Raw genomic sequence first — 13,194 nt, 5'->3', positions numbered from 1 at the left:
TCAGTGTGTTGTACGTGTTCAGTGTCATAAACGCGCCATGATGGACGCTCCTAGCTGGCGCACGGTGGAATTTTTTAGTGCCATAATCGAAGCCGAGTTCGCCAATCAAAACGATGGACCGATACACGTCAAAGGATTGCACATCGGTGAGGCCAACAGCGAAACGGCGGGCTATATGTCTCTCATCCACCGAGTAACGCTCGAAGTGGAAGTTGGACCATCCCGAGAGATCAAGACGCTGTCGTACATCGTGAAGGAAAAATCAGACCAAGCGTTTGGTGGTTCGCTGAGTGATCTTTTGTCCGTTTTCCCGAAAGAACGCGTATTCTACGAGCATCTGCTGCCGGAATTTGAACGTCTCTGGTTAAAAGCGGGTGGTGTACGCTTTGGGCCAAAGATGTTCAAAGCAACCGATGGCCATGAAACGGTGATCGTTATGGAGGATCTCAGCCGAAGCAACTTTCGGATGAGACCGAAAAGATACGGACTCCCAGTGGAAGATGTTAAAGCGATCCTTTCCAAGGTAGCAAAGTTTCACGCGACGTCTGTTGTGTACCTGGAAGCGGGAGGTAGTTTCTCCGAACACTTTACCCGGGGAGTCTATTCAGAAGGGACTATCGACGCCATAGAAGATTACTACGAAGTTCTCTACAGTGCTTTTGTGAAAAGTCTCGAGGCGCGAAAATTAGCAGAGGAATATCTTAACGCTTTGGTAAGATGTGGAAAGTTCTTGAGAGTTTAATCTCTTCTATTTTAATTCAACGGATTTTCGTTTTCAGAAACAAATCGATGGCCGCTTGCTAAAGGAATGTTGCCGAGTTTTGCGTGTCAACGCAGCGAATTTCAACGTTCTAAACCATGGTGACTTGTGGTCCAACAATGTGATGTTCGATAACGATAACTTACTTTTGGTAAGTGTGAGCCAAAACGATTAAACTTGCATCTTATTGCATTTTATTTCTTCTTTCCCAAAATAGCTGGACTTTCAAACAGCGTTCTATGGGTGTTTTGCTTCGGATATTCTCTACCTGCTAGTCACAACCGCCACTGAAATACTTTGCGATGAGCTGGAGGAACTGCTGCAGTATTACTACCGGCAGTTGGTGAATAGTTTTACCGCACTTGGCTACAATAAGCCGATACCGTCGTACGACGAGCTGTTCAGGCAGATACAAAAGTGTGGGGTACTCCTTCTACCGCCTTTATCGGAAGCCGTGGCGATCATGATGACCGGTCTCACGGAGGCCAGCGATATGGAAAACATAACTTCTGATCATCCGGCTGGAGCCGCCTTGCGGAACCAAGTGTATAGTAATCCGGCCTATGTTGCACTAATAAACAGGCTCCTACCAAAGTTGTTCAAGTTGGGACTATTTACAAACTTGACCGATAGACCTGAGTCTTGAGAATGGGTCCTGTCCTGACTTTTTCTGTTTTCAAATAAATATATTTCTCTTTTCCTAGGTCGTTTTCCGGGCAATTTAAAATTAAAAAATACCATGTTTATTTCAAAAAGTGTGACGTGTACATACTATCAATGTAGAAACTAAAATAAACATAAATGCTAGTTTTTTAAAATTATGTCATGTTTAACTGAAAATGTGTCGACCCCTGAAGCGGATGCTAATTATTGCCGTAAGAAAATTAAAGCTCCAGCGCTTAGGGGTTCTTGGCGCACAGGGAGCATCGGCGTATTCCAGCTCGCGTTTCAAGGTCGACCGACAAGTGGACACACACAGCTATAACTTCCAGAATTGAAGTTAGTAAGAGCCCCAACATGATGCGGGGTAATGTGTAGTTGTTGAATCATGATGGTTCCATTATCGACCGGGCATTGTTTATCTTTTCGTGACGCTAGATAAATAGAGTTACAACATAGGGCATTTCCCTGCCCAGTCGAGTTCCCTAGCTACACTGTGTCGTAGGTGTTCAGTGTCATAGGGTTCCACGATGGAAGCTGCTAGTTGGCGTTCTGTGGAGTTTTTTAGAGACATAATCGAAGCTGATTTGTCTCCGCAGAATGCCTGTCCTGCGGTTGTGAAAAAAATACGTATTGGCGAGGCAAACAGCGAAACGGTGGGCTATATGTCTCTCATCCACCGAGTAACGCTCGAAGTGGAAGTTGGACCATCTCGAGAGATTAAGACGCTGTCGTACATCGTGAAGGAAAAATCAGACCAAGCGTTTGGTGCTACAGTGGTAGATGTCTTGTCCGCTTTCCCGAAAGAACGTGAACTTTATGGACATGTGCTGCCGGAGTTTGAACGACTGTGGCTCGCAAAGGGCGGTGTGCAGTTTGGACCAAGGATGTTCAAGGCGACCGATGGCCACGAAACGGTGATCGTAATGGAGGATCTCAACCAAAGAAACTTTCACATGAGATCGAAACGATACGGACTCCCAGTAAAGGACGTTAAAGCGATCCTTTCTAAATTGGCAAAGTTCCACGCGACGTCTGTGGTGTACCTGGAAGCGGGAGGTTGTTTTTCCGCGCACTTTGCTGAGGGAATTTTTAGAGAAGATACAATTGGAGTCATAGGAAGACACTACGAAGTTCTCTACGGCGCCTTCGTACAAAGTCTACATGAACGAGGTCTACCAGAGGAATATGTTACGCCTTTGGTAAGCCAGGGAAAGTTAACTTTTTCTTGCAGTCACACAATGTTTTTTCGTTTTCAGAAACAAATCGATGGCCACTTGCTGAGTGAATGCTGCCGAGTGCTGCGTAAGGATTCCGCGAATTTTAACGTTTTAAATCATGATGATCTATGGCCATGCAATATCATGTTTGGGGAGGATGATGTTCTGTTCGTAAGTAAATTATTTGATCGCACATGTGTGGAACAAACAATCATAACTACTTATCACCTATGCTTGCAACAGCTTGACTTCCAAACCGCATTCTATGGGTGTTTTGCATCTGATATCTTGTACTTTTTGATCTCAACTGCCACGGAAATGCTTTGCGATGGACTGGTGGAGCTGCTGCAGTACTATTACCGTCAATTAGTGGATAGTTTTCAAGTGTTAGCTTATGGTAAGCCGATACCGTCGTACGACGAGCTGTTCAAGCAGGTACAAAAGCATGGAGTGCTTATTTTACCTACCCTGTCGGAGGCCGTTGCCATGACGATGGCCAATGTCGTGGAGATTGTCGATATGGAAAAGATAAGCACTGATCATCCGGATGGAGAAGCCTTGCTGAAACGCGTGTACAATAGTCCGGACTTTGTTCAGCTAGTAGACCGGCTCATACCAACGTTGTTCCACATGGGACTATTTTCCAACTTGACAGACCAAAACGAGGGATGAAAGAAAGCGAATTTAAAGAAAATTATTATAAACATTTTAATTTAGGAGGTTAATAATTTATTTAAACATTTAACTTGTACATTGAAAGAAATCCAACTGGACAATGCTAAAAGTATTATATAATTTCGAGAAATAGTTATTCACTTCAGTTGACAGAAGCGGCATCAGGTGTCAGTAGACCACGGTTCTTAAAGTACGGTAGCAGCATTTTCATCTGCTCCTTGTACCGGTCGTTGTCGAACAGTAGCTTCTGGAACTGGCGTCCTGCCTCCGTTTGTGCGACAGCAGCCTCCACCGACGCGTCCTCGCTGGGATCGGCCAAGACGTACGGTAGGTCGATCACGGTAGCTTTGATGGCCGCCAGAAGTCGATCGTTGAAGGCGATTTGCAACCCTTGCAACGTCGGCATCGGTTTGGTGTATCCAAGAAGACGCAAGTTTTGCACCAGTTCTTTCTGGTAGAATCGTACAAACGCTGCCTGCTCTGATAGCTTCAGGCTTTGACTAACTGAAGAGAACAACAGCTGGATCACATCGAAGACCGGTGAGCCCCAGGTCGGGAACTGATAGTCAACCAGGGCCACCTGCGCAACGGTGTCGCTAGCGTAAGAAAACAGTATGTTGTTCATCCAGACATCGCCATGGTTCAGCACGTTGAATCCATTGGAATCGACGGTCCACGTATCGACAAGAAGCCGATAAATGTGCCGTGAAACCCGCTCCAAATCTTCGGCATACTCTTCAGCAAAGTCCCACCCCTTCATATATTCGAACAGGCTGTCCAGTGAGGGCTCGAACAGCTTGTCGGTTTTTTCGGCCATCTGATAATCGCTGTATGACTCGGTAAGTATCGCCGGAAGCGGCGGACCACTCTCACCGTAGACGGCTGATGCCGCATGAAACTTTGCCAAATGCTCGAGTGCGGCCTCGGTGTGAGCTCTGTCCAAGCCTTCCTGCCGGTTCGCCAACCGGTATCCACTCACCGTGAGGTCCTCCATAACAATCACCTCCACCGGCAGCCCGTTGGGCGGCTTGTAATAATTTGCCGCTAGTTTTACCGTGCTTCCCTTAGCCCGGTACAATGCCTCAAAAGCTGGGATCAGCGTTTCGTAGAGATACCGTTCCCTCACGTACATATCCTTATCCAGCGAATAGGCAGCGGCATTTCCCTTCGGCGGAGCTTTTACGATGAGCGAAAGGGTCTCCTCTGTAGCTGTACTGGCTCGGAGCATATCCACCTTTACGGAGTACAGAGCGGCCGCATAATTGTCGCCCTTCTTCGCAGCGTTCTTCACGTACGCCCCTCGTACGGTGCGTTTCTCCACGGCGTCGTTGCCAAACTTCTGCTGCACCACGTGCTCGACGAATTCCCTGTCCAGCCACAGTGGCAGCTGCAATTGTGGGTCGCAATCGATCCCTGCCGCACGTTGCACTCCCAGCTCCAGGATGTCAAACGCACCCAAATTGTAGAAATGCTCCATAATCTGCGTCATTTGTCGCACATACTCCGGGTTGTTGTACAGCTTCAGTTTGAAGTTGGCACCGGCTTCTCCCATATCGAGCATCAGATCCATCGACGCATCGTCGGTTTTCTCCAGCAGCACCACCGGTAGGAGGGTCAAAGCTATCACGAAGCCAAACAATCCGTGACCGATGACGTCCGAGTGTAGCTCCTTTAGCGTAGGCCGCTTTTCGGTGTAATCCAGGAAGTTGAGGTTTTCCATCAGTTGTTCGTGGTAGTAGCGAATAAAATAATCCAACTGGGGAAGGCGAAGATCACTATTGACGGAGGTCATCAAGAAGTACAGCAAATCGATCGCCGGGGAAGACCAAAAGCTTATCTGATAGTCGATCTGGGTGAAAATCATGACGGGTGTGTCATTATCAGGAATTCATTTTTTGATTAATGACACACTTACCAGCACGATTTCATCAATCGCATTGTCGGTGGTGTAGTGAAACATGATGTTATTACACCACATATCACCGTGGTTTAGTACATTGAATTTTTGGGGATCAGCGCGCGAGACTTTAAGTGAAGCATCGAACATATCCATGCCCCAATGTTTCTGAAATGTGGAGAAAAATTAAATGGCTTTCATATAGCTATGAAACGTTAGAAGTACATGATCTCAAAAATTAACATACCATTAAGTTGGCAAAGAACTTGCCCTTCTCCGACCAGCCGCTTACCACCATGTACATAAACGCACTTTGCATCGCCTGAAGCTGTTCGTGCATTTTGCGTCCCTTCTCCGCAAACATGCCCTCGAGCAGCCTCTGCTCCGAAGGCCCTCGCTGGCCATAGTAAACCACCGACGCAGCATGGAACTGCGCCATGCATCTCAACACCGTTAGCGTATGGTCCATATCCATACCCTGGCGTCGATTCACCAGGCGGAAGTCGCGATCCCGCATGTCCTCCATTACGATCACGTCGGTCGGCTCAGTGCCGTGTTTCAGGCAGCGAGGTCCAAACATCACATCCGTTCGGCCACGCTGATGGTAAAGTTGTTCCAGGCTCGGTAGCACCTTCCCGTACATCGTCATCTCCTTCGGGAACAGGTTCATCTGCTGGATCAACTCGTCCGTCAGACCGAATTTGGGTAGGGCCTTCACGATTAGCGACACGGTTGTGTGGCCTTCGGAACCGTGCACCTGCACCGACACCGCCACACGGTACAACACCGACGCATAGTTGTCGCCAGCTTCCGTCGCAGGTCGCACGTCCAGATCGGCTATCGTAAAATCGGTCACCGGGAGCGTCAACTTCGCTGCAATCGCATCCACGAAAAACTCTTTCGTCATCCACTCCGGGACGGTGGCCTTGGGAGGTGTAGCCATCGTTATTTTTACTCAACAGATGGGGCGGGTCGGGTTAAGACTTTTTTTTATCCACCAAGCACACACTGTTCGAGGTGATCGCCGCAACCGCGGAAGAAAAACTGATGGGACCGCTTACTCTCCGGCCAAATATATTTGAAGATAAACACTTTACCTTTTTTACCATCGAGGCTGAATGTGTTGGGATCAGTAAAGAAAAGGATCGACGTTACATGGATCTTATTTGTAGGCAGTGCAGTGAACACTGGAGTGTTCAATGTTGGTAGCTTGGTGTCATATGAATTTCAATTTGTGCATTTGCAAAATGCAAATAAAAATTTAAAAATATTAGTGTTCTCGTAATACGTTAATAAGTTAGAGTTGTTTAAAAATATCAATTACGTAAATTGAAAAAGTATACAATATATCATTTTGAGAGTTCTTGCTTATAATACAAAAGATTAGCGAAAGTTGGCTATTAGTTCTGCCTTAAATATTTCTGAATTTTTAAAAATATTTATTTAAGAAATACATACTATCTCATACTGGTGGGATTGATTTTATGACGTGTTCGTTGTTATCTGCTGCATTATTATTGGATTCCCCACGCCATCCCGGTTAGCGTCATTGCTTGGAACTACCACATTCTTGCGCAACTTTGACCGATATTGAAGGCATGTCGCTCTTCGCTTATCGGCCCGGTCACGTACAAAAATCGCGTGATATATCCTTCTATGGTAAAGTTAAATCTATTTCTGTGATAATAACCACCGTAACGATAAGGTGCTCATGCCTTGTTTGTGTCTGACATAGCTATATAAGGAATTTTTTAACCTATCAACATGGTTCCTCTAACCGGGCGGCTCTAGGTCCGCATGGTAAATTATTTACGATTTTCAATCTTTTTTTTCGCGTTTCAATTCAAAACATAGCGCGCATCGACTCAATGGGACACATGAATGGCTGAAAACTGGACAGTCATGCTGACACATGTTAGATCGATGCGTAAATTCGACATTTGATAACGCGTGCCAAGTAGAGTTGTGTAATTCCGATTAAAATTCGAGATTCTGAAAGACTCTTTGCTTCGTTTTCGAGATTCAGGAATCTTTTAATGAAAGATTCACGAATCCCACAGATTCATTAATTTTGAAGAACAAAACAGAAAATCCCATAAAATGGGAAGAGAGACACCTTTTTTTCGAGGCATAATCCACACCAACTAATCATAAAGATTCGTGTAAGTTTAATGAAAGATTCATGAAGAATCATTGATGTTTTCAAGATTCAGCAATGTTTTAAGATTTGAATCTCAAAAAATTAATGAATTAATTTGAATCTCAGGCGAAAGATTTATATGAATGAATCTCGCCTAAAGATTCATAAGGCACAACACTACTCAGTAACATTGAAGCTAGGTTATTGTGACTGACGAACGCCGCATTATCGGACAAGTGCTGCTTATCTTTCCGTGAGGTTAAAAAAAGCAACAGCATAAAGCATACCCCTGCCCAGTCGAGACCCTAGCTTTAGTTTGTTGTATGTGTTCAGTGTCCTAAACGCGCCACGATGAACGCTTCTAGTTAGCACACGGTGGAATTTTTCAGTGCCTGTTAAAAAAACTGGGTCTTATTGGTACACTTAATAAGTTTCAACTACTTATTTGTAAGAACGGAAATTCTGAACACTGTGTCTTAACGTAGTGGTGTTAAAATTTATCTCGTTCTTCCTCGGCGGTGGCACAATCCAAAAAGAACGACTTTCTCGGCGGCATATAATATATATATAATAGATCATCGATCTGCCTCGTTCTCCATCCTCTCACGCTGGGACGTTGACACGACCATGCTTCTCGTGCCTCATCTACAATTGGAGTAATAGGAAGACACTACGAAGTTCTTTACAGCGCCTTCGTACAAAATCTACATGAACGAGGTCTGCCAGAGGAATATGTCACGCCTTTCGTAAGTGGTGGGAAGTTAACTTTTTCTTGCAGTCACACAATGTTTTTCGTTTTCAGAAACAAATCGATGGCCACTTGCTGAGTGAATGCTGCCGAGTGCTGCTTAAGGATTTCGCGAATTTTAACGTTTTAAGTCATGATGATCTATGGCCATGCCAAATCATGTTTCGGGAGGATGGTGTTCTGTTCGTTAGTGAACTACATTTGAGCGCACATATGGGGAACAAACAATCAAAACTATTAACTTATGTGCTCGTGTGCCTGTTGCTTGACTTCCAAACAGCATTCTATGGCTGTTTTGCTTCGGATATCTTGTACGTTTTGATCTCAACTGCCACGGAAATGTGATCATACGACGAGCTGTTCAAGCAGGTACAAAAGCATGGAGTGCTTATTTTACTTACCCTGTCGGAATCCGTTGCCATGACGATGACTTGACGTCAGGATGCCCGGCACCCCATATAGCTCAGCTAACTCGTGGTTTATCCTTCTCCTCCACATGCTTTGCGCACACGCACCACCAAAGATAGACTGGACCATTTGGATCTCAGGAGCTTGTGGAGCCCATAGTGGGCCTGATTCCCTTGAACAATGCGCCTCAGGATTTCGCAGCTTACGTTGTTGTCCGGAACTGCGACAGTGCCGAGGTAACAGAACTCCTCTACTACCTCAAGTTCTCGGCCGTCCACTGATACACTGCTCTCCAGCCTGGCTCTGTCACTATCCCAACCAAGGCCGTACCCTCCCCTGTACGAGAGTTTCAGTCGACTGTATGCCTCGCACACCGTACTAGTGTTCCGCCCGATGAGGTTGACGGCTTCCGCGAAAGCGGGTGTCTATGGTATCGAAGGCCGCCTTGAAGATCTGGAGGATCTGCCATAGAATAAAGATCTGGTCGATGGTGAATTTGCCTCCAACAAATCCAGCTTGGTAGCTTTCAACGAAATCTGTAGCAAGGGGCGCGCAGTCTGCAGAAGAGTATCTGGGATAGGATTTTGTAGGCACCATTGGCTCGAATATTGCGACTGTGGCGAAGATTGCAGTGATGGCTCGAAAGTTATCACAGTCCATTCTGTCACCCTTCTCGTACACTGGGTGGATAACATCCAGATTCCAGTCTTCCGGTGTCCTTTTCTGCTCCCAGATTTTCACAATTAGCTGGTGCATACTGACGGCAAGCTCTACCGAACCCATCTTTAATAATTCGGCCACCAGCCCATCGCTGCCAGCTGCTTTGTTCAGTTTCAGCTGCTTGATGGCACTAGTAACTTCGCCCAAGGATGGTGGGGGCACATCGTCATCTACCTCCTGGCTAATATGCTGCTCGCTTCTCCTTGCGTCGTTGCAGGACTCCCCTAATTCCGCTCCGTTTAGGTGTCCGTGAAGTAGCCCTTTCACCTTTCGATCACCTCTCGTTCGTCCGTAAGAATGCTACCGTCCTCGTTTGGACACATTGGGATGTTTGGCGTGAAGCCGCCTCGTGTCTTCTTCAACATCCTGTAGAATGGGAGAGTTTCCACTAATTGAGGAAGCTGCACCATCAGTTGTTCGTCCAACTGCTCGATGCGACGCTTCTTGCTCTTGAAGAGCAGGATTTGCTGTTTCCTCAGTCGTTTGTAGTGTTCGAACGTTGTTCCAGATGGGACTATTTTACAACCTGACTGACCATAACGAGGTATGAAAGGAAGCCAATTTGTGGAATACTACTAGACACATTTTAATTTATGAAGGTTAATAATTTATTTTAAAATTTAACTTGAGTATATGAAAGAAATCTAATTGGAACTATCAATGCTAGCAAAATGTTTTAAAATTTCGAAACATAATTATTCACTTCGAATGATAGAAGCGGCATCTGGTGTCAGTAGACCACGGTTCTTAAAGTACGGTAGCAGCATTTTCATCTGCTCCTTGTACCGGTCGTTGTCGTACAGTAGCTTCTGGAACTGGCGTCCAGCCTCCGTTTGTGCGACAGCAGCCTCCACCGACGCGTCCTCGCTGGGATCGGCCAAGACGTACGGTAGGTCGATCACGGTAGCTTTGATGGCCGCCAGAAGTCGATCGTTGAAGGCGATTTGCAACCCTTGCAACGTCGGCATCGGTTTGGTGTATCCAAGAAGACGCAAGCTTTGCACCAGTTCTTTCTGGTAGAATCGTACAAACGCTGCCTGCTCTGATAGCTTCAGGCTTTGACTAACTGAAGAGAACAACAGCTGGATCACATCGAAGACCGGTGAGCCCCAGGTCGGGAACTGATAGTCAACCAGGGCCACCTGTGCAACGGTGTCGCTATCATAGGAAAACAGTATGTTGTTCATCCAGGCATCGCCATGGTTCAGCACGTTGAATCCATTGGAATTGACGGTCCATGTATTGACAAGAAGCCGATAAATGTGCCGTGAAACCCGCTCCAAATCTTCGGCATACTCTTCAGCAAAGTCCCACCCGTTCATGTATTCGAAAAGGCTGTCTAGTGAGTGCTCGAACAACTTGTCAGTTTTTTCGGCCATCTGATAATCGCTGTACGACTCGGTAAGTATCGCCGGAAGTGGCGGACCACTCTCACAGTAGACGGCTGACGCCGCATGAAATTTTGCCAAATGCTCGAGTGCGGCCTCGGTGTGAGCTCTGTCCAAGCCTTCCTGCCGGTTCGCCAACCGGTATCCACTCACCGTGAGGTCCTCCATAACAATCACCTCCACCGGCAACCCGTTGGGCGGCTTGTAATAATTTGCCGCTAGTTTTACCGTGCTTCCCTTAGCCCGGTACAATGCCTCAAAAGCTGGGATCAGCGTTTCGTAGAGATACCGTTCCCTCACGTACATATCCTTATCCAGCGAATAGGCAGCGGCATTTCCCTTCGGCGGAGCTTTTACGATGAGCGAAAGGGTCTCCTCTGTAGCTGTACTGGCTCGGAGCATATCCACCTTTACGGAGTACAGAGCGGCCGCATAATTGTCGCCCTTCTTCGCAGCGTTCTTCACGTACGCCCCTCGTACGGTGCGTTTCTCCACGGCGTCGTTGCCAAACTTCTGCTGCACCACGTGCTCGACGAATTCCCTGTCCAGCCACAGTGGCAGCTGCAATTGTGGGTCGCAATCGATCCCTGCCGCACGTTGCACTCCCAGCTCCAGGATGTCAAACGCACCCAAATTGTAGAAATGCTCCATAATCTGCGTCATTTGTCGCACATACTCCGGGTTGTTGTACAGCTTCAGTTTGAAGTTGGCACCGGCTTCTCCCATATCGAGCATCAGATCCATCGACGCATCGTCGGTTTTCTCCAGCAGCACCACCGGTAGGAGGGTCAAAGCTATCACGAAGCCAAACAATCCGTGACCGATGACGTCCGAGTGTAGCTCCTTTAGCGTAGGCCGCTTTTCGGTGTAATCCAGGAAGTTGAGGTTTTCCATCAGTTGTTCGTGGTAGTAGCGAATAAAATAATCCAACTGGGGAAGGCGAAGATCACTATTGACGGAGGTCATCAAGAAGTACAGCAAATCGATCGCCGGGGAAGACCAAAAGCTTATCTGATAGTCGATCTGGGTGAAAATCATGACGGGTGCGTTGTTATCAGGAATTCATTTTTTGATTAATGACACACTTACCAACACGATTTGATCAACGCCATTGTCGGGGGTGTAGTGAAACATGATGTTATTACACCACATATCACCGTGGTTTAATACATTGAATTTTTGAGGATCGGCGCGCGTAACTTTAAGCATCGCATCGAACATATCCATGCCCCAATGTTTCTAAATCGTGGGGAAAAATTAAATATTGAAATATCTATATCCGATACTTTGGAAGTACAAACGCCCAAACATTAACATACCATTACGTCGGCAAAGAACTTGCCCTTCTCCGACCAGCCGCTTATCACCTTGTACAAAAAGGCAGTCTGCTGCGCCTGAAACTGCTCGTGCATCTTGCGTCCCTTCTCCGCAAACATGCCCTCTATTAGCCTTTGCTCCGAAGGCCCTCGCTGGCCATAGTAAACCACCGACGCAGCATGGAACTGCGCCATGCATCTCAACACCGTTAGCGTATGGTCCATATCCATACCCTGGCGCCGATTCGCCATGCGGAAGTCGCGATCCCGCATGTCTTCCATTACGATCACGTCGGTCGGTTCGGTGCCGTGTTTCAGGCAGCGAGGTCCAAACAGCACATCCGTTCGGCCACGTTGATGGTACAGTTGTTCCAGGCTCGGCAGCACCTTCCCGTACATCGTCATCTCCTTCGGGAACAGGTTCATCTGCTGGATCAACTCATCTGAGAGGCCGAGTTTAGGCAGGGCCTTCACGATTAGCGACACGGTGGTGTAGCCTTCGGAACCGTGCACCTGCACTGACACCGCAACGCGGTACAATACCGACGCATAGTTGTCGCCAGCTTCCGTCGCAGGTCGCACGTCCAGATCGGCTATCGTAAAATCGGTCACCGGGAGCGTCAACTTCGCTGCAATCGCATCCACGAAAAACTCTTTCGTCATCCACTCCGGGACGGTGGCCTTGGGAGGTGTAGCCATCGTTATGTTTACTCGATGAATGGGTCGGTTCGGGTTATGACTTTTTTTGGTGTCCACCAAGCGATAATTGAATGCGCGGTTTCGGAGTAGCAAAAACTCTTGTTCGATGTGATCACCGCAACCGCGGAACAAAAACTGATGGGACCGCGGACTCCCCGGCCAAATATATTTGAAGATAAACACTTTACCGTTCTTACCATGGAGACTGATTGTGTTGCGATCAGTCAAGAAAACGATCGACGTTAGATGGATCTTATTTGTAAACAGTGTAGTGAACACTGGAAATTCAATGTTGGCTGCTTGGTGTCATATGAATTTCAATTTGTGAATTTGATTTTTTAAATAAAAATTTAATCTGTTTTCTTTCTTGTCATATGTAAAAATTACAGTTGTTTAAATATATTAACTACTTAAAATGAAAACAAAAATATACATTATTTCATTTTGAGAACAATGATAAATGAGTTCTTGATTATGGTTTTGGTTTTAAATATTTATGGTTTTAAATATTTCTGAAATTTTGAAAAATATTTATTAAAGAAATGCAATCCATCTCACACTAG

At 46.4% G+C, this 13,194-nt stretch overlaps 3 protein-coding genes across 3 annotated transcripts; 1 reads left to right on the top strand and 2 right to left on the bottom strand.

Annotated features, from left to right (window-relative positions):
* Positions 1 to 37: 37 nt before the first annotated feature.
* LOC131284806 (uncharacterized) lies at positions 38 to 3,312 on the top strand. The gene is made up of 6 exons (XM_058313665.1): positions 38 to 712; positions 780 to 911; positions 978 to 1,325; positions 1,942 to 2,622; positions 2,680 to 2,811; positions 2,884 to 3,312. The coding sequence occupies exons 1-6, from the start codon at positions 38 to 40 to the stop codon at positions 3,310 to 3,312; spliced, it is 2,397 nt and encodes a 798-aa protein (XP_058169648.1).
* A 145-nt stretch (positions 3,313 to 3,457) lies between these two features.
* LOC131284805 (uncharacterized) lies at positions 3,458 to 6,155 on the bottom strand. Its single transcript, XM_058313664.1, has 3 exons — positions 5,460 to 6,155; positions 5,231 to 5,380; positions 3,458 to 5,164 (listed from the first exon to the last, which is right to left on the bottom strand). The coding sequence occupies exons 1-3, from the start codon at positions 6,153 to 6,155 to the stop codon at positions 3,458 to 3,460; spliced, it is 2,553 nt and encodes an 850-aa protein (XP_058169647.1).
* A 3,768-nt stretch (positions 6,156 to 9,923) lies between these two features.
* LOC131284804 (uncharacterized) lies at positions 9,924 to 12,631 on the bottom strand. Its single transcript, XM_058313662.1, has 3 exons — positions 11,936 to 12,631; positions 11,706 to 11,855; positions 9,924 to 11,639 (listed from the first exon to the last, which is right to left on the bottom strand). The coding sequence occupies exons 1-3, from the start codon at positions 12,629 to 12,631 to the stop codon at positions 9,924 to 9,926; spliced, it is 2,562 nt and encodes an 853-aa protein (XP_058169645.1).
* Between the last annotated feature and the right edge of the window lie 563 nt (positions 12,632 to 13,194).

The sequence above is a fragment of the Anopheles ziemanni genome, chromosome 3 (assembly GCF_943734765.1).
Source record: "Anopheles ziemanni chromosome 3, idAnoZiCoDA_A2_x.2, whole genome shotgun sequence".
NCBI classification, from domain to species: domain Eukaryota; kingdom Metazoa; phylum Arthropoda; class Insecta; order Diptera; family Culicidae; genus Anopheles; species Anopheles ziemanni.
Note: the sequence above shows the minus strand (reverse complement) of the source record. Positions and strands in the feature narration are given on the sequence as shown.

Bases quoted from the DNA above. Each gene is read 5' to 3' on its own strand.
- LOC131284806 (XM_058313665.1), top strand. From the start codon at position 38: ATGATGGACGCTCCTAGCTGGCGCACGGTGGAATTTTTTAGTGCCATA. The intron at 1,326-1,941 runs GTTGCACTAATA...TCAGTGTCATAG, and splicing joins TGTATAGTAATCCGGCCTAT to GGTTCCACGATGGAAGCTGC. The intron at 2,623-2,679 runs GTAAGCCAGGGA...TTTCGTTTTCAG, and splicing joins AGGAATATGTTACGCCTTTG to AAACAAATCGATGGCCACTT.
- LOC131284805 (XM_058313664.1), bottom strand. From the start codon at position 6,155: ATGGCTACACCTCCCAAGGCCACCGTCCCGGAGTGGATGACGAAAGAG. The intron at 5,381-5,459 runs GTATGTTAATTT...TCCACATTTCAG, and splicing joins AGTTCTTTGCCAACTTAATG to AAACATTGGGGCATGGATAT. The intron at 5,165-5,230 runs GTAAGTGTGTCA...ATTTTCACCCAG, and splicing joins CGATTGATGAAATCGTGCTG to ATCGACTATCAGATAAGCTT.
- LOC131284804 (XM_058313662.1), bottom strand. From the start codon at position 12,631: ATGGCTACACCTCCCAAGGCCACCGTCCCGGAGTGGATGACGAAAGAG. The intron at 11,856-11,935 runs GTATGTTAATGT...CCCACGATTTAG, and splicing joins AGTTCTTTGCCGACGTAATG to AAACATTGGGGCATGGATAT. The intron at 11,640-11,705 runs GTAAGTGTGTCA...ATTTTCACCCAG, and splicing joins GCGTTGATCAAATCGTGTTG to ATCGACTATCAGATAAGCTT.